The sequence below is a fragment of the Myotis nattereri genome, assembly GCF_964212035.1.
Source record: "Myotis nattereri genome assembly, chromosome: 3".
Lineage (NCBI taxonomy): Eukaryota > Metazoa > Chordata > Mammalia > Chiroptera > Vespertilionidae > Myotis > Myotis nattereri.
In genome coordinates, this window is record NC_138077.1 from 153,596,208 (window position 1) to 153,617,301 (window position 21,094).

Consider the following 21,094-nt stretch of genomic DNA (forward strand, 5'->3'; position numbering starts at 1 on the left):
TTGTGCTAGTTGGCTGTTGTGAAGAGGGCAGCTGCTTATGTTCGTACCTCCTGATGTACACATGCAGAGGTTTTTCTTGGACTTACACCTAGAAGTGGACTTGCTAGGTTGTAGAATACGTGAATAGGATATATGAATTTCAGCTGCCATACTGTTTTCCAAAGGTTCTCCCCACCCTCCAATCTACAATAATAAAAGTGTAATATGCTAATTAGACCAGATAGCCAAATGACCGTCCAGACAACCTTCTGGACAAAGGTGGGGCTGCAAGGGCCGAGGCAAGCCCCTGTGAGGGCTGAGGCAAGCCACCACGGCAGCGAGGGCCGATCGATCTGGGGGCCCCATAGTCCATCAACCCACAGAGGGAGGCCCAGGCCACTGGCCAGCGACGCCGTGGTGGGTTGGCGGGCCGGCCAGCTATCGACCCACAGAAGGAGGCCCAGGCCAACCAAGTGATTGTACCCCATGCCTTTTGCCTGCAGAGGGAGGCAACCAGTGGTGGAGGCGGGTGGCACTGCACAGATGGCAAGCAGTGGCAGTGACAGGGGCAGGGCCAGCTGCTGGCAGCCGGGGGAAGGAAAGCCCCAATAGGCCCCTCCCCTGCCAGCCCCGCCCCCAAACCCCACCCACCCACCCACCCCCCGCCTGACCCTGACAGGAGGGAGGAGGGAGCCCAATTCCACCCATCCCTCCCCCGGCTGGCGTCGTCATCAGAATATGTCTGAAGACCAGCTATTGGCACAACGTACCTCTGAAGCCAAAAGAAGCCAGCGTGGTCGACAAAATGTATCTGAAGAACAGCCATCGACAAATAATACCAATACTGGTAGGAACCGCCTTCACAGCGAAAATGAAGTACATGAGGATGCAATTATCGAACATAGTTGTGGTGGAATGACTGTTACATGTCAATTTTGCCCATCACTAAATTTCTCCGATGAAAAACCATCTGATGGAAAATTTACTAGATGTGTAGCAAAGGTAAAGTTTGTCCAAATGATATACATTTTTCAGAATACCCGGCATATTAAAAAAATTAATGATAAACAATGATTCTGATAGTAAAAATTTCATGGAAAATATTGGTTCAATAAATATTCCTTTTGTTTTTGCTTCAGTGGGTGCAAATATTGCATCACCATCAGGATATGGGCCATACTGTTTTAGAATACACGGGCAGGTTTATCACCATACTGGAATTTTACATCCTTTGGATGGTGTTTCTTGGAAGTTTGCTCAACTCTATATTTTAGATACGACCGAAGTGATGAGTAAAAGATTAGCAATGCCAGAAAACCAAGGTTGCTCAGAAAGACTCATGATCCACATCAACAACCTCATACATGAAATAAACAAATTAACAAAACAAGATGCTACGTGTGGTAGAAAAGGAAGCCCAGTCTGAAGGCAGTGAAAGGTATTGCTCCCACAGAAGTAACAATGGTAATTAAATACGATTGTAACAGTGATCTGGGCAGATATAATTCTCCCCATGTAACCGAGGTTGCTGTCATATTCAGAAATGAAGATGGAGAACCTCCTTTTGAAAAGGACTTGCTCATTCATTGTAAACCAGATCCCAGTAATCTGAATGCCACTAAAATGAAGCAAATCAGTATCCTGTTTCCTACATTAGGTGACATGACATATCCGATTCTTTTTCCACATGGTGAAAAAGGCTGGGGCACAGATACTGCATTAAGACTCAGAGACGACAGTGTAATTGACAATGATACTAGACGAAATGTAAGGACACAAGTCACACAAATGCAGTATTACAGATATCATCTCTGTCCGGTACATGTTCAATTCTATTTTAAATGCAGGAAAATTAACTCAACAGTATATTGTCGATTCATATTAAAAAATGGAAGCCAATTGGATAAATTTCATTAAAGCAAACCAATCTAAGTTGAAAGTTGAAAAATATAGTGGTTTGATGGGTTATCTCACATCTAGATCTGAAAATGACAATATGCCGATTGGTAAAATGATAATGCTTCCATCATCTTTTGAGGGTGGTCCCAGAAATATGCAGCAGTGATATCAGGATGCTATGGCAGTTGAAACGAAGTATGGCAAGCCCAATTTATTCATAACCCAAAATGGGCAGATATTATAAACAATTAAAAACACTGGTAAAAAGTTGAAAACAGACCTGACTTGATAGCCAGAGTTTTTAATATTAAGCTGAATGCTCTTTAAATTCCATTTATTTGGCAAAGTAATAGCTAAAATTCGTGTCATTGTATTTCAGAAACGTTGATGGCCTCATGCTCTTGTATAATTGATATTAAATAGTGAATCCAAATTACGAGCAGAAGATGACATTGACCGTATAGTTAAGGCAGAAATTCCAGATGAAGACCATTGTCCTCGACTTTTTCAAATTGTAAAATCAAATATGGTACATGGACCATGTGGAATACAAAATCCAAATAGTCCACATATGGGAAATGGAAAATGTTCAAAGGGATATCTGAAAGAATTTCAAAATGCAACCATTAGAAATATTGATGGATATCCCAAATACAAATGAAGATCTGGTAGCACCATGTCTATTGGAAATAAAGTTATTGATAACATTTGGATTATCCCTTATAACCTGTATTTGTGCCTTAAGTATAACTGTCATATAAACATTGATGTCTGTGCATCGATTAAAAATGTCAAATATTTATTTAAATACATCTATAAAGGGCACGATTGTGCAAATGTTCAAATTTTTGAAAAAAAAAATTATCAGTCATGACTAAGTACAGGACTTCAATGACTCCAGGTATGTATGTGAGTGCTCCTGAGGCTGTTTGAAGACTTTTTGCAATGTGAATGCATGACCAATCTCATGCAATCACAAGATTAGCTATTCATTTGCCAAATGAACAGAATTTGTATTTTCATACTGATGATTTTGCTGGAGTTATAGATAGAGCTAGAAGGCCTAACTCAACTTTGATGGCTTGGTCCTTATTGAATAGAGAAGATTCTGATGCACGTAATTATTGGGATGTTCCACGTTATGTGTTTAATAATTCTTTGTGGAGAAAACGCCAAAAGGGTGGGAATAAAGCATTAGGTAGACTGTTCACTGTGAGCTTTAGAGAACCAGAATGATATTACCTTAGACTTTTGCTTCTGCATGTAAAAGGTGCGATAAGTTTTGATGATCTGCAAACTGTAGGAGGTGTAATTTATGATAACATTTCATGAAGCTGCTAAACATAGAGGATTATTAATCGACAACACTATCTGGAAAGATACGATTGACGATGCAATCGTCCTTAATATGCTCAAACAACTGCAGCAACTTTTTGCATATATATGTGTGTTTGGATGTCCTTCTGATGTAGACAAATTATGGGATGAGAATCTCATTTTATTGAAGATTTTTGTTGGAAATTACACTGAAGAGAAGGTCCCTGTGTGAACTGTGAAATGCATACCCTTAACAAAATTCAAGAGGTATTCACATTGCATGGAATGAAATGTTCACATTTCAAACTTCTAGACTATACTTTATTAACGAATACAAATACATGTGATGAATCGTACAAGCCACAACAGGCAGAGGTTTTGATAAATTCTCTGAATGATGAATAGTTGGCAACCTTTCAGACTATAACTTCAGCCATCGAAGATCAAACTGTACACCCCAAATGCTTTTTTTTGGATGGTACAGGTGGTAGTGGAAAAAAATATCTTAACAAAGTTTAAATACATTATATAAGAGGTCGTGATAGTACTGTTTTACCCGCAGTGTCTACAGGAATTGCTGCAAATTTACTTCTCGGTGGAAGAACCTTTCATTCCCAATATAAATTACTGATTCCATTAAATGAAACTTCAATTTCTAGACTCGATATAAAGAGTGAAGTTGCTAAAACTATTAAAAAGGCACAATTTCTCATTATTGATGAATGCACCATGGCATTCAGTCATGCTATAAATGCCATAGATAGGTTACTAAGAGAAATTATGAATTTGAATGTTGCATTTGATGGGAAAGTTCTTCTCGGATGGGATTTTCAACAATGTCTCAGTATTGTGCCGCATGCTATGCGATCAGCCATAATACAAATGAGTTTAAAGTACTGTATTATTTGGGGATGTTTCAGAAAGTTGTCTCTTAAAACATGTATGAGATCAGAGGATTCTGCTTATAGTGAATGGATAGTAAAACTTGGAGATGGCAAACTTGATAGCAGTTTGCATTTAGGAATGGATATTATTGAAATCCCCTGTGAAATAATTTGTAATGGATCTATTATCTTTGGAAATACTATATCTATAGATAACATTAAAATATATCTAAACGTGGGATTCTTTGTCCAAAAAATGAGCAAATTAAAAAATTAAATGACAAAATTTTGGATATACTTGGTGGAGATTTTCACACATATTTGAGTGGTGATTCCATTGATTCAGCAGATGATGCTGAAAAGGAAAATTTTCCCATCGAATTTCTTAATAGTACTCACTCCTTCGGGAAAAACCAAGCCACACTTAGAGAAAAGGAGTTACATTTTATTCTTAAATTATGCGCTGGCCCAGAGAAAAATGTGTCTTTCAAACTCTGGACCCCCAATATGGAGGAAACTCTCTTTATTTAAACTTTTTCCAGTCCTTTGTCTCCCAAATTTGGAATGAGACTTCCCGGCCTTCTGAGAAAGAAGGCCTGCATGCTGGGAAGGGGCCATGAGACCATATCTCAAGGCCTGGCGACTGTCTGGGTGTCAGCACTGACAATTCTGTCTGGGGCATAGTTTACGGCCTCTCTGGAATGGGAGTAGTCTTATTTTCCGTATTATTTAAGACAGAAGCCATACTATCAGGGTTAAAATTTCAAACAGCAGTTTTCATATAAGATGGATACTTCATTCCCCACTGGTTTTATGTACAAGTCAAATCATTGCCTCTTTTGGGTCATTGTTGGGGAGGGAGTTATATTGACCCTTGAGGACTATAAGCTTGATAGAATTAATTCTTTGCCAAATAAAGTCAGTGGGCCTGTTTATAAGATAAGGGCCTGGAATGAGGGCCAGGAGTAATCTATAGAGGGTGCGAAGAGTCCTAGACTCTAGTTTGCCTGGGCTGTCTTAAGCCGGGTGTGATGAAGCCACATCAGGATCCCGTCGACCTTGACTGTTGTGGGAGTGGTCCTTTCCAGGTAGGAGTTAGTCCTTAGGTGGCAAATTTCTTTGCCCAAACAGAGTCACCAGGTTGGAAGGGATGAACCGGATACAGGCAGAGCATCTCAGATGTGCTTCTTGTCTGCTTTTTTGGTAGACTGTAAAGCCTGAAAGAACTTGAGTAAAGATTGGTTATGGATTTCAGCTTTTCTAGATTGGGTATATTTCTGTGTAAGCTGGTGAGATGGGTAGGTCAGGGTCTGGAAGAGTCACGAGAATCTGTAGAGGCCCCACTGGTTTTAGGGCAGCCTCCCAGGCTGCTTTGTCTGCAGCCTAGTACCCTCTTGCTTCTGGGGGGTCCCCTTGTCTTACATACATAGAGGTGGAAAGACTTAGTTACATCTAGCAGTGACAATTGGCCCATCGTCCTTGCTCTGCTCATGTCTGTCTAACTGCCTCCTATATTACCTCAAGGATCCTGGCTCTGAATTCTTTCAGGGAAAATGGACCTTGGATTTCTTCTGTAATTACTTCCTGCTGAGGCGGGTCAGAAGTTTCTCTCAGAGCCAAGAGATCCTTGCTGTCTGTCAGAGGGACGATGAGGCCTGGGCATAGAAGTATAAATAAAGAGAGTTTCCTCCATATTGGGGGCTCAGAATTTGAAAGACACATTTTTCTCTGGGCCTGCACAGAATTTAATAATAAAATGTAACTCCTGTAATCGGCACTGCAGTTCAGCCTTTGCTTCGGCAGGGTGCTGTAACTATAGTCACTGGCCAGCTTAATAAAGGCTCCTAAATCTTGGTCTGAGTCCCTGGTGGTCGTCTCCGCGGATCACCCCATTACATTTGGAGGCCCCCAGCGAGATCCACTCCGGCCAAGTTGCCGGTGGACACCCTGGACCCACAGGCCTCTAACCGCCTCTACCTCAGCCCCACCACTATGGCTTTGTCCAGAAGAACGTCTGGAAGGTCTGGAAGGTCTCCCAGTCTAATTAGCATATTACCCTTTTATTGGTATAGATAGAGGCCTGGTGCACAGGTGAGGGCTGGCTGGTTTGCCCTGAAGGGTGTCCCGGATTAGGGTGGGGGTCCCGCTGGGGTGCCTGGCCAGCCTGGGTGAGGGGCTGATGGCTGTTTGCAGGCTGGCCAAACCCCCCAGCGGGGACCCTCACCCCATGGGGGTGTGTGTCAGCCTGGGTGAGGGGCTGATGGCAGTTTTCAGTCTGGCCATGCCCCCCAGGGACCCATGCTCCCAGCCTCTCCTTTTTTTCTTTCCTTTTTTTTTCCCCAGCACCTCCTTAAGAGGAGGCCAGGGCAGGCTGGAAGCAAGTATCTGGGATTTATTTATCTTCTATAGTTGAAACTTTGTAGCCTTGAGCGGAGCCCAGGGCCAGCCAGGGCAGGCAGGAAGCTTGGCTTCCTCCATTGCCGGGGGCAACCTAAGCCTTCTGCTTGCTCCAGCTCCGTGGCTACCGCCATCTTAGTTGGGTTAATTTGCATACTCACTCCTGATTAGCTGATGGGTGTAGGGGAGTGGCGGAGTGAAGGTTAATTTGCATGTTTCTCTTTTATTACTGCAGATTTTGCAACTGACTTTATTATTTTTTTTAAATATATTTTATTGATTTTTTACAGAGAGGAAGGGAGAGAGATAGAGAGTTAGAAACATCGATGAGAGAGAAACATCGATCAGCTGCCTCCTGCACATCTCCTACTGGGGATGTGCCCGCAACCCAGGTACATGCCCTTGACCGGAATCGAACCTGGGACCTTTCAGTCCGCAGGCCGACACTCTATCCACTGAGCCAAACCGGTTTCGGCCTGACTTTATTATTTAACCACATTATTATCCTTTGAGGTAAAGACTCTTACTTTTTTTTTTCGCAGATGAGGAAAATGAAATCAGAGATTTCTGTTCAGGGCCACTAATCTTGTAAGTGCTGGGAATGGGCTTTGAAACCAGGTGGTCTGACTTTGGATCCTGTGCTTTTAGTCATTACAGCATACTGTTTCTTTTACTGTAGTAATAACTGGTTTAAAGGTATATATAAAGAATTTAATGTAGCTTTCTACTCCCTAAGAGGGTCACTTTCTAATGGCAAATTCTGGCTTAGAGCTTCGCTGAAATTGTATCCCTCAGTCCAAAGGGATACACATGAATTATTTTACCATAATTTGTGTCTTCACACTATTTTGTGCAGTCTTTGTTCAGTTGGGAGATTTGATTTAATAGGTGATGGTAGGAAATACTGCTTCCTGAGCCTTGCATCCACTGAAGCCACAGCTCGTGATGGTTAAGAGAATGGGCTCTGGAGTCTGGGGTGGGGAATATCCCTGGCTCTGCCACTTGCCAGCTCTAGGACTTGGACAAATTACCTAACCTTCTGTCCTCAATTCCTTCGCTGTAAAAAGGAAATAATGTAATATATTGGGTGGTTTTGAGGATTGAACTCCATAATATATGCAGAGCATTTTTGAACAGTCTCAAGTTTTATAACTAAACTAGAGGCCTGGTGCACAAACTCGTGCATGGGTGGGGTCCCTTGGGGTGGTCTGCGGGGATTGGGCCCCAGCTTGTGCCCCCAGCCTCACAGTACCCCTCCCTCCCTAGCACCCTGCCTTGGTCTGGAGCCATCCCCTCACCTGCTCCATCATTCTGCCTGCAGGGCGATCAATTGGGGCTGGGCCCCCCAGCCACTGTCGCTGGTTGCCGTCTGTTGAGCAATTGGCAGGGTGATCAGGCTCGTGCTTGCACCCGCCTTGGCCTGGTGCTGCCCACCATGTTCCACCTGTTCCACCATCCACCGTGGTCCCACTCTTGCTGGGGCCCATGGGGACTGGCAGTGCCTCCACTGCCACCCACTGCCATCGTCACATCGCCGACGCCCGCCATGTTCTGTACTGCCCCCTGGTGGTCAGCACACATCATAGCAAGCGGTCAAACCCCTGGTTGAGGGGACAATTTGCATATTAGGCTTTTATTATATAGGAGGATTTATAAGATAGGACTAATGTTTAAAGACTTAGTTTTAATAATTTTATTTTTTAACCCAAAAATTTGGTAGCTCTAACTTCGTGAGATTTTAGCAGACTTTAGCTATTTGTGAAAAATCCTGTTTAGTACTTAGAAGCCCAGATGGTATAATGTTACCACATTCCTATATAATGAAAAACTGTTATTTTCTGACACTTGAAGTTTGTTTTAGAATTCTGATTCAGGTAGCAATTGCACCTTCTCAAGTTTGAATTCCAAGTAAACTTAAAAAGAACACTTAAAATAATGTACAATGTGAAGGAAATCTTGCAATCATGGTATTACTTTTTTGCTGAGCTCTCTTTCAGTGCATTGATGTGTTAGGAGAGATTTGGGGGATAAAGAGTAATCCTATCTAATAATAGACAAACATGGTAATTGACCGTACCTTTGCTATGCCTCCCATTGGCTAACAGCGTGATATGCAAATTAACCCAACCGAGATGGCGGCCGGCAGCCACGCAGCTGAAGCAAGCAGGAGGCTTGCTTGCTCCAGTGATGGAGGAAGCCAAGGTTCCCCGCCTGCTACGGCCCAGCTCTGAGCTCTGGAAGCAACAAAGTTTCAATTATAGAAGCTAAACAAACCCCATATACCTGCTTTCAGCAGGCCGTGGCCTCAGAGCTGGAGCGAGTAGGAGCCGGCTCTCAGCTCCAGTGACGGCAACCAAGTTTCAATTATAGAAGGTAAATAAATCCCAGAATAAAAAAAGAAAAAGAAAAAAAGGAGAGGCTGGGAGCTTCAGTTGCCAGCCAGCCTGAAAACAGCCATCGACCCCTCACCCAGGCTGGCCAGGCACCCAAGCGGGACCCCCACCCTGATCCAGGACACCCTTCAGGGCAAACCAGCCAGCCCCCACCCATGCACCAGGCCTCTATCCTATATAGTAAAAGGATAATATGCAAACTGACCCTAACAGCAGAACGACTGGGAATGACTAGTCACTATGACACACACTGACCACCAGGGGCCAGACGCTCAATGCAGGAGCTGCCCTCTGGTGGTTAGTGCGCTCCCACATGGGGGATATCTGCTCAGCCTCAGCCAGGCTGATGGCTGCCAGTACAGCGGTGGTGGTGGGAGCCTCTCCTGCCTCCTCAGCAGTGCTAAGGGTGTCCGACTGCAGCTTAGGTCTGCTCCCCGCTGGCAAGTGGACATCCCCCGAGGGTTGCTGGGCTGCTAAAGGGATGTCTGATTGCCAGCTTAGGCCCAATCCCCCAGGGAGCAGGCCTAAGCCAGCAGGTGGTCATCCCCCGAGGGGTCCCAGACTGCGAGAGGGCACAGGCCAGGCTGAGGGACACCCCCCCAGTTGAGTGCACAAATTTTTGTGCACCGGGCCTCTAGTCTCTCTATATAAAAGCCTAAGTCCGGGGTCCTCAAACTACGGCCCGCGGGCCACATCGGCCCACCGAAAACATTTATCCGGCCTGCCGGGTGTTTTTGCAACCGCTGCCTGTCCTGCTTAGCAGCTGACTCGTCCTGGGCCCGCAGTGCACATGTGTGGCATGTCTGAGGGACAGTGAACTGGCCCCCTGTTTAAAAAGTTTGAAGACCTCTGGCCTAAGTGATCAGAATGCTGGAATGACCAGTTGCAATGATGCACACTGACCATCAGGGGGCAGACGCTCAATGCAGGAGCTGCCCTCCGGTGGGCAGTGTGCTCCCACAGCCAACCTCCCATGCCGGCCAACCTCCCCTGGTCCCTCCCTGCAGCCAGCCAACCTCCCACAGTCCCTCCCCCCATCTGGCAGGCCCCAGCTGGCAGCCGGTAGGAAGGAAGGCTCTGGCCGGCAGCCAGAAGGTCCCGATCGGCCCTATCGGCCCTGATCGCTGGCCAGGTCTAGGGATCCCACCTATGCACAAATTTCATGCACCGGGCCTCTACTACTTTTTATAAAAGACTCACATCTTTTGTATCCTTTCCATTGCTCTTTTCCTTTATCTGCTTTTGCTTGCTGGAATGAACATGTTAATTTATCATCAGTTATTTACTTGAGTATTCAATTATCATTCCATCTATTAAGATGAGAGGGGAGAATACAGAAATGTGAAATGTGTGGTTCTTAAAAACTACATGGTAGAGCTGGAATGACCTAGTGAATGTGTGGCACACTCACTCCAGCCTGTATGCTCCTCTTCCAAACAAATGCTTCTTCAAAGCCCAGCTCACCCACCATCATCCCCTCCATGCAGCCCAGGAAACTCCATTCTCTAGGTCCTCCATCCACTGTTAGAAGCAAGTCACTACATCCACCCACACTCAAGGAGCAGAGGAGCCCAAAGGTATGGATACTGGGAGCAGGAATAATTGAGGACCATCTTAGAAGTTGCCACTTTCATAATCCTACAAGTGACTGAGGCATATAGAGAACAGAACCCCTGAGTCTTTGGGTAGAAGGAAGAGGAAGAACCAGCCAAGGAACTTCTCTGATGGAAAAAAAAACAAACAAAAAACAGATGTAATTAACCTGAACCACAAATGTTTTTACTAAAGATCTATAAAGTTACCTTTGATGTTGTCTTAATATTTACTCTACTATAGAAGATGGTAAAGAGTTATTCCATCCTCATTAAACTATCTATGTGACTGATCTCATTTCTGGGAATTGTTTCTATGCCTTTTCAAAACAAAGTGTGGATAAATGAGAGAGGCTAGTGTTTGTGGCATAGCAGAGAAGTTTATATGCGTGCCTGAATTTTAAATAGTAGGTAAGTTCCTTTAAAATTGTATGCTCAGAAATGGAATAATTAAAATAAATTATGGGAACTCAGTCTTTTAAAGAAACTTGATGAAAATCTTTTTTATTACAGTCTACTTTGAAGATAGATCGATTGATAGATTTGAATATACCCTGTTGAAGGGTTGAATAGCGATAAAGTGAAAAGAGCACAGTTTGAAGACTGAGGTGTTCGTCCGGGTTTCACAACCCGCTAGCAATGTGACTCCAGGGAGTGCTGCTGACTTCCCGAAGCTCCGGTTCCTGTCTGTAGGGTAGATGATTACATATGAAAGGAAATTCTTTGACGTGAAAAGTGATAAATTTATGAAACTTAGTAACTATTTTCTTTTAGAAAAGCTACAGTTATATTAAGTTTAAATGTCTTACTGCTTCCCAATTTTCTGTCAGGATTCTAACCTAGAAAATGCTGCTAGGTAATTCTTATGTTCTGCAAAATCATTTTTCCCAGAACAAAAGAGTACCCTTGCTTATTTTACAGCTGAGGTATATGGCACTGGTACTTAGGGACCCATAGCAACATAGAGGGAAGCCAGTGTAGTTCTTCAGGAATAGTAAGATAATGTGTGTGTTTTCCTGAAACGATTACAGTTTTATTGCAGTTAGTGAGATTTTTCTATTATGAAGACTTACTGAAATGTACATTGAGAAATACTTGGGATGAGGAACTTTATTCGATGCCTATATACATGTTATCTACCAGTAAGGAACAAGACTATGTCTCTCTGAATAGGGGAAAGAATTCTTTTATAAAAAAGAGATCAGTTGCCCGCAGGCGTGGCTCAGTGATTGAGTTGCAACCTATGAACCAGGAGGTCACAGTTCGATTCCTGGTCAGGGTACATGCCCAGGTTGCGGGCTCAATCCCCAGTGATGGGGTGTGCAGGAGGCAGCCAATCAATGATTCTCTATCATCATTGATGTTTGTATCTCCCTCTCCCTTCTTCTCTTCCTCTTGTACATGGCATTTTGGGAATGCATAACTGATCAATAAAAATATATTTAAAAATTAAAAGAAATCTAACACAACACTTAAAAAAATAGATCAGTTATTTAACTGGGTTCTTCATAGGAAATCTAGAGCACCGGTTTGTGAGGGAAAAGCCCATTTGTGAGAAGAGGCAGAGGGGAGGTAGCCCTGGAGTTGAGGAACAGCTTTGATTTTGGCAGGATGTACGAGTCCACGGCTTTCTGATTAACCTTGTGCTGCTCTGTAATCTCGAATATTTTTCTTTCTCTGTTGAAGATCTCACCCTCCTGGTGTCTGGGCTTGCACAGCTTCTCCTTGAAGTAAGCATCAGGGAGATGTTTGGGGATTTTCACACCACGGATATCAATTTTGGTGGTGGTGGTGGCGATGACAGATTTCTTGTGTGCTCCACCCTCTGATTAAGGGACAGAGGTCCAGTCACAAGTAGAAGGCCCCTGCTCAGCTGCTTCGGGGGAACCACCCTCTTGCCTCTGTGGTGCCCAGTGAAGATAAGCAGGATGGTCCTGGGAGTGATGCTGGCCTGCTTTCTCACATGCCCACTGAAGGGTTTCTTACCTGGCTCAGTGGCTTTCGGGGCACATCTTGAAAGGATAATATCTAGGCATTTTTGCAAAATTTGACCACTTGGTTACCACCGTTCTTATCACCACCAACTGGTTTTGTGACAGTAGCAAGAACTTTCTTCTAATCTGGGATTTAGCTGCTAAATACTTCCTCTTGTACATGGTTTTTTGGGAATGCATAGCTGATCAGGACTACCTGCCAATCCCTCTGACCAGGACAGGGTTTCACATGCAGTAGGGCTTCCCGTTCTTAGGCATCTTGGCCTTGAGGTTGCACTTCTTAACCTTCTTAACCTTGCCACCAGCGTCAGCCTTCTTGGTTCAGGTTTCCTCTCCTTAGTACCTGTCTTCTCAGTCTTTTTCACCACCCTTGCAAGGCGGGAGAGAAAGGAGAGAGAGTTCTTACTTATGGAATACTTTATAGGTTTTTGTTTGCTTTAATATATTTTAAAATTGTTCCCTGACAATCTTAGATGAATGAAATGATGTTTACAAGATGTTTAAATTCATTAAGCTTCAGTTTTCATAAAATCCACTTGTGATTTTGACCTACCTTGGACTCTGAGCAGCTTTCCTAACCACTGGTATGGAGAGAGAATTGGGGATTACAGGTTGCTTGAACCCAAACAAGATTCATTATTAACATTTTGCCTTTCTTATATAATGAAACTATAGTAACAATGCTAGCATAACCAAATTTGTTCTTGTATGACTTGTCATGGATAATCATGTCCACTGTATAATGGTTTGCAATGACTTAATATATAATAACAGGATGGCAATATATATATATATATAATATGATATGAAACTTAACTCTGGGTGTAAATCTCCTGTCTTGTAAAACCTGGTGGTTGGGTAGCTTTTATCACAAGCCTTGTAGTGTATAATTAGTTACATCATTGAGAAGATGACATAGAAACTTCTGGATTGTGTGAAATCATATACTGTTAGTAAGTTCTTTGTTTCATAGCAGTTTAAAATGGAGTTGTACACCTGCCTATTTTACAGTTGTGGTTTTTGTTCTTAATTAATAAGACAGGCAACAATTCATTGTCTAAACCTGTGGACACTGGAGAGCTAAATTCACAGAGAAAGAGGAAGTGACTTAAATTATAATTTTGAAGAATAGATATGCAGTAGAAACATTTTGGTGTTTGATGATCTTTCCATATGAGGAGGAAAGACACTTGGGGCACTAGTGTGTCTTATTTTCAAACATCTTGAAAGGAAAAAAAAAGGATTTGGAAAGGTGCCATGGCTCTTTCCTTCTGATCTTGATTGGCTGCCTCCTTCCTGCACGCCCCCTGCTGAGGATCAAGCCTGCAACCTGGGCATGTGCTCTGACCAGGAATCAAACCCGATCTCCTGGCCCAGCTAGATCAGTGTCTTGATGATAACAACTGATATTAATTCCGTGGGCCCATATGCCAGAGGAAGCTATGAAGTACGAGCCATAATGCAGTTAGGAAACTAGGGCTGGGAGATGTTAAATAACTGACACAAAGCAGAGCTGAGGTACAGTAGACGGGTTTGTTGCCCTTTGGACCCTGTTTTGCTTACAGCTCCTACCTCTGAAAGCCAGAAGTAAAATCGTCTGTCCTGATGTAAACAACCTTTATCTTGCTCATCCTGTTGTTGAAGGCACCCACTTAAGGGCAGCGGGAAGTACAAAATGAGTAGAAAAATGGTGAAAGGTCGGTGCCAGTCTGGATGACCTTCTGTATATATGTGTGTGTGTGAGAAATCGTAACATATAATACACACATAACGTCATTTGCATTAGTATAAACAGTATGCTGTTATATGACATAGGAATCATCTGTGGTTCCGCTTCTGCCCGTATTTTAACCCATCTACAAGTCCTGAAGGTTCTATCTACAGACCACATTCCTAATTTATCCACCTGTCTCTGCCTCCAATGTTAGAACTTTAGTGTAACACTGGTCTTGCCTGAACTATTGCTCACTTACAATCTCTCAGAGGGTAGAGTAGCTAGAGTGATCTTTTTTACAGCCTAAAGAGATCGTTTTGCTTTCCTGCCAAATCTGCTTCAACAGCATTTTAATTTAGAGAAAGTCCAACTGCCTACCGTCTATCCTTGCTCACTGTGCTTCAAACATACTGACTTGATGTTTTTCATACTTTCCAAGTTCATTGTCATCGTGAGTCTTTGTACCTACTGTTTCCTCTACCTGGGTTGACACCTTATCATTTAGGTCTCAGTTCAAATGTCAGCATCTCAGTGCAGCCTTCCTTGATTAATCTAGATACCCGCACCCCAATACTTCTTATGTTATTGTGTTTTGTTTTCTTTATAGTTCTTATCATCCTTTTAGTGTTATGTTAATGGAATTGAAGTGAATCCTTTCCATCTATTTCTATCCCCACCAGAATGTGAACTTCTTGAGAGCTGTGCCTCCCCTGTGCTTAGAGTAGTGTACCTGGCATTTAGTAGCACAATTAAAATTGATTGGGTGAATAAAATTTTCATCTCTCTTTAACATTGTATTGTGAATTCCCCCCCACAGTTTATGTATTCAGAACAGGAGTTGTGAACTCTTGATCCACAGTCCAGAACTGGCCTAAAGACACATTTTATCTGGCTTATTAAAAAGTGTTGTTGTTTAAGGTACAACTTACAGCAGTCAAATGTACAAATCTTAAGTGTACAATTTGATGAATTTCATGAATATGTATTCCTACATAACCACCTTTCAATCAAGGCTCGCTCATATCCTTCCCAGCCACTCTCTCTTTCCACAGGATAACTTGCATAGTTCATCTTTTTAATTGACTTCTATCTTTAAAAATTGGGGGATTTTACAAAATATTCAGAAATCCAACATCTTAAAAAAATGGAAAGATGTAGCAGCAAAGGACCTGCTTTCTCTTTGGCCACAGTTTGTTGTAGCTGAGACGCAGCTGTCCGGTGTTGGCGTGTGCTGTCCAGTGTGCCTCCAATCGTACCTCTCCTCCTGCTATCCTGACCTTGAATTCAATTTCTAGTTGCCATTTATAGTTTCATTGCATTTTTATGAGGGAGAAATATTTATTTATTCAATTACTTCTGTAAAAAATGCAAACATGAATGGTAGACTAAAAAAGGTTATTTGTTTCTTAGTCTACTTCATTCATGTGCATTTCTTGAATTTTATGTAGTTAGGCACCCTGATTCTACTTGGTTATGTTTAATGGTTGCACAGTGTCCCACTGCATAAATGTATCATGCATATAAGCAGTTTCCTGTGGAACGTATAAGTTATTTCTCTTTTTATGATATTGTAAAACAGTAGATGAATATTTTATACAAATCGTTTTATTAGGATAAAATTTTAGAAATGGAATTTCTGATTAAAATATATTTTTATTTTTAAGAATTTTGATACAGATTGCCATCCAAATTGCTTGGTGGTAATATAAGTTCATTAATCTTTCTGGAGAGCAATGTATGAGAGTATTCATTTCTCTGCATCTATGTCAACATTGGGAATTGTCATGAAAAATAAAAGTTTTGCCAATATAGTTTGTAAAAACAAAAAATGGGAATGCTGGCCAAGAATTTTTTCATCTTGTCTATGTATATATGAACATTATTTTATTTTAAAGGATATACTATAGAACAGTGGTCACCAACCGGTGACAGTGGTCGCCAACCGGTGGTCCACGGACCACGAGTGGTCCGTGAGGTCCGACCACTGCTATAGAACTATTTCCTTACTATAATGCTGTACTTTGGATTTATGTTGTGAGTGAAATCATGTATCATCTACTTTCTGTATGAGGTAATGTGAATACGTCAGTATAACTGGAGAAGCCCTTAGCCTTATCCTTACACATGTGTCCACAGACATACAGTAATTAATACTGAGTTCTACCATGTTCTTTATGGGTGTACATGAGAATAAATAACACACAGTCTTTCCTTTTTGAAGCACATAGAACTAATTCTTACACATTGGTTTTATATTTGCTTTCATATTTTTAATTAGCTGCTGTTACTCTGTGACTTGCTTTTTAAGGAGATGCCTACATAGAAGTGTGACAGCAGCTGAACTGAATGTTTCACTGCTGAACTGGTTCCTCAGGTATCCTGGCTCTGGCAACTGCTATGGGAGATTGGATGACGGTTACAGATCCAGGTCTGTGTTCAGGTGACTGAATTTAAAATAACTGTAAGCCAAAGCAGTTGTAAAAGTGATTATTTTCAATAAAACTATAAAATAATTATCACAAATATTGAAGATGTGACTAATGAGAGACACAAATAACTGTAAAATGCCTAATTTCCATCTTCAGTAAAATTATTAAGGAGAGCCAAGAATTGTGCCATAATTTGTGGGGTTAACTGCTTTGGGTGGATGATCGATCACTTGTTACTATTTTTGAGGAAATTTTTATGGATTTGAAATAAATTCATTGGCTGCTTCAATACATTTCTCTGATATATTTCTTTAATTGCATAAACTTTGAATGTGTAGACAAGTGATTTTTGTCTATTATTTTTAGAAATCTAAAACATGGCAAATTAAGGTAGCATATGGTAGCTTAACATGCCTAGTAAGAGGACCACTTTATAGTTGTGTCTTTTTGGGAAAAAGTATATAGTACATAGTTTTCATATACTACCAACTTTGTCTTAATTTGAAAATACTTAAGATATTTATGTAATTCAAAATCTTTGGTAATGGAGATTGCTAACTTTGCATGCATTTTAATATATTATTTACATAAGTGCTTTTATTCTTTCAGAAAGCAAAAATATCTCTCAATATACCTCAGAAACAAAGATGTCTCCATCAAGTCTATACTCACAGCAAGTGCTCTGTTCTTCAATACCTTTATCAAAAAATGTGCACAGTTTTTTCAGTGCCTTCTGCACAGAAGAGAATATTGAACAAAGTATTTCATATCTTGATCAGGTAATGGTGGGTTTTTTTGTAAGAAGCATTGGTATAAATCAAGTTCTATAATATTGAAGTTATGAGAACACTTGTCATTACAAGTATATTGTTGTGCATTGGTCCAGGACTTGTATTAGATTTGTGGAGAACCTTGGTGATCACCTAACTAGATACAAGGAGCAGGTTGGCCTCCCATCTCCCCAGGGGCTCCTCCACTGGGAGTCTCACCCTTATTTTACTGGTGAAGAAACCTGCCTGCCTCGCTCTAAGTGACTGAAAAGATTCCAGTTCTCTCAAATTCTTTTTCTTTGGGATATTTACTGTTTCCTTAACTGTCATAGGATAGTTTTCTCAGAAAATATTTCTATCTTTTTTTTTTTACTAAGTTTTGTCTGGTAACCAACTTTTAGAAAAACGTTTTCTCCTACCAGGAATTGACTACTTTCGGTTTTCCTTCATTATATGAAGAATCCAAAGGTAAAGAGACAAAGAGAGAATTAAATATAGTTGCTGTTTTAAACTGTATGAATGAGCTACTTGTACGTCAGCGGAAGAACCTTCTAGCTCAGGAAAATGTGGAAACACAAAATCTGAAACTGGGAAGTGATATGGACCATCTGCAAAGCTGCTATGCAAAGCTCAAGGTGAGAATCACGCCAACCTGCATTCCAGTGCCCTTGTTATGCAATTGATGCTGTACATTTTCTTTGGCTTTATCACGTTTTAGAGTTAAAATTTTTTTGTTTTAGTTTTTTTAAAAAGTAAAAGTGGACTTAAAGTGATTTTTGCAAATCCACATACTGCTTCCTAATATCCATATGGACAACATTGGTTTCATGAACTATTTAGTGACTTGCTGAGTCTGTAGAAAGTTAGCTTAGGAAATATTTATGTCTGAGGAAAATAAATAAAGATCCCCTCACCCCATTTAATCTTGCTTAATAAAGTAGATGCTTAATTTATAGAAGTCTTACTGTGAGAAGCTGCATCAGTTAATTCCAAGAAAAATATTCTAGAGGGCATCTGTGCCAAAGTTGCTAAAAAGCTCAGTAATGGAAGCAGGCCTATAGCGTCTAACTCTAACAAGTGTCTGGGCTCTAGAGAAGACCACAGAAGAATGCTTTGCAAACTTGCTTGTTTCTCTGAACAAAGGAAATATTTTCCACAGGGCCATTGACCTACTACCTTAAAATACAGAAAATTTGTTGCCATCTTCTACTTCGCTTTCATTCTTTTATTTCATTCTTTCATTTTATAAAAAATTCTTATTTATTTGAGAAGGAGATGGAAGAAGGAGTTCAAAATCAGTATAGTGGGAACTTATATTATGATTATATATTATGAAGGATGTAATAGAATCAATCCATGGCAAAAATATTTTCTAAAGATGCTAATATTTTGGGTTTCCTTATTTGAGTTTGTGTGTATGTAAGTTTTGAATCTGCATACTCCCACAGGATCAGCTTCTGTTTAGTTTTTCCCTTGTTGGTCCATGCCTCTCTATTTTTCTTCCTCTATATTCCCCCTCCACCGCACTCCCTTCAAGAACAGATAACAATTTTTTAAAACTCATGCCCGGCCAGCATGGCTCCGTGGTTGAGTGTCAATTTATGAACCAAGAGGTCACGGTTCAGTTCCCAGTCGGGGCACATGCCAGGGTTGTAGGCTCAATTCCCAGTGTGGGGCCGGCAGGAAGCAACCAATCAATGATTCTCTCTCATCATTGATGTTACCATCTCTCCTTCTCCCTTTCTCTCTGAAATCAATAAATTATGTTTTTAAAAAAACCCCACTTAATATCTTGAATCTCAAAGCTCTGTTGGAGAGTAACAGGATCTCTGCATGCAATATTTGAAAATCCTTTAGTAGGGATTGTGCAATAATGAAGTGGCCTGGAGTGGCCTATATGTGAACACTGGGCGTGTTTGGTAATTGATTTAGAGAAGCATCTTAGCTCCTCAGCAACACCTGCCCCTACCAGCCCATCAATGCCTAAGGCTAGTTTATGTTGTCTTTTAGCTCATGTGCAGTAATAACAGTATGTTCCCTCTAATATTTTTAGGTTTTTGTACATCCTATATGCCTCAGGGATAGAGATTATCCACCTGTGTATCTTGGCAGACTAGGCAAATGGGGGTGGGGGGGCGGGTACTGGAGGGCACAGATGGTACCCTCCAGGCTTATTAAAAGGCTGCAAGTTGTGGATACTACTTTAATCTTAATCAGAGAGACCTATAGAAGGTCTAATGAATTAGAGTGAGTCAGAATTTTGAACCCTAGACTAAGATTTAAAACTTTTATATTTGGGCACTGTTGGCCAAGTGTCTTATAAGTAGCTGTTGAATAATTGCATAATGATATTGGTAATTTGGAGCTATTAAGCCTTTTCTCTAAGAAGTAATCATTTATTAGGACTACCCAGAATATTTTACAGGATACCTTCTAATTTAGGATTTGACCTGGGTCAAATCAGATATTTTGAGTCAGCTGTGGACAGACATGTGTGTTCAGTGGGAAGAGTTGCTGATCTATCTTTGAAGAGCTTCTAGATCTAGCATATGATTCATTTAATTTCTTGAGCAAAATATATTGAGTATATACTAGGCATTGGGTTTCAAAGATGAGTGAACCCAAGCCCTGTTTGCAAGGAGATTGTAGTCCAGGGGAAGGAGACATATGAACCACAGTTATTTGCTTTACTGATTATTGTTGGTGTAGGCAGTAAGGAATATGCTTCAGGAGAGATAACAGCACTTTATCTGAGATTTGAAGACTGCATAGAAATTTGCTTGTATTTGGAAAAGACATTTTAGGCACAGCGTATAACCTGTATAAAAGCATGGAGGCATTGGAGCACATTTTACTTTCAGGGAGTCATATAGCTCTGCAGGGACTGCAGTATATGACGCAAGATGAAGAGTGGTGAGCAGTGAGGCTGGGGTCCAGGCCCCAGATGATGTGAAAGGCATTGTGCAGAACCCCGGAGGCTCCGAGGATTGTAAACCGGAGGAAGATATCGTGTAAATATCAACCTGGCAGTAGATGGAGAAATTATGGGCGGGGGGGGGGGGGGGGGCGCGGATTTCTGTCTGGCATGGAAGTGGTGGGGTGCTCGGGAAGCCTGGTGGAAAGGACACCGTAGCAGGCTTAGCAGTCCCTGACTATGGAGGTTCTGGACTTGAACAAAGATAGTGTCAATGGAGATAGTAAGAGTGAAATAGGAAGACAGCTTAGGAGGTAGAATGGGTAGAATTTCATGAAAAGTTGAATTTTGGAAATAAGTCATGAATATAAGATACCATTCAGGTCTCTGACTTGAGTTTACCAAGGATGGTGGTATGATTCACAAGAAATGCAGGAGGGCAGTGTAAGATTTACAGGGAAGACGATGAGTTCAGATAGAGTGTTGATAATGACCGAGGGAATCTGTCATCTGACATATGGGACATATCACCTGGCCCACAGGCTATAAGGTCAGCCATGCCAACATTTTTGACAACCTTAGAATTATCCAAGTTTAATAGTCCTACATTTCTGAATCTCCTTGAGATCCATTGTGTGAAAGTCATTATTTGTATCAATTATGACGTAACTTGAGTGGCTCTGGTATTTTATAAAGAGGATTTTTAAAAATTCTCTAGTAGTTTCATGCACAACTTGACGCAGTTTCTATAAAAATGTGCAAAATGAATTGAAAACGGGCATCTTGCTCCACACTGATTCCAGGATCGCTGC

General features: G+C 41.5%; 1 protein-coding gene and 1 pseudogene across 6 annotated transcripts in view; one reads left to right on the forward strand and one right to left on the reverse strand.

Annotated features, from left to right (window-relative positions):
* The window catches only part of SSX2IP (SSX family member 2 interacting protein), a 51,020-nt gene that overhangs the window by 7,335 nt on the left and 22,591 nt on the right, over positions 1 to 21,094 (forward strand). For 3 of the 5 annotated variants that reach the window (XM_081087863.1, XM_081087859.1, XM_081087860.1), the window contains exons 2-4: positions 16,478 to 16,609; positions 17,208 to 17,377; positions 17,791 to 18,003. In XM_081087863.1, coding sequence (XP_080943989.1) covers positions 16,567 to 16,609; positions 17,208 to 17,377; positions 17,791 to 18,003 — 426 coding nt within the window. In that variant the 5' untranslated portion in view covers positions 16,478 to 16,566. The remainder of the gene's footprint in view (positions 1 to 16,477; positions 16,610 to 17,207; positions 17,378 to 17,790; positions 18,004 to 21,094) is intronic. The other 2 variants (XM_081087861.1, XM_081087862.1) reach the window with 1 other exon arrangement.
* On the reverse strand, positions 11,979 to 12,497 carry LOC308515510 (large ribosomal subunit protein eL6-like; annotated as a pseudogene). The gene has a single exon. The product of its transcript is annotated as a large ribosomal subunit protein eL6-like (transcript).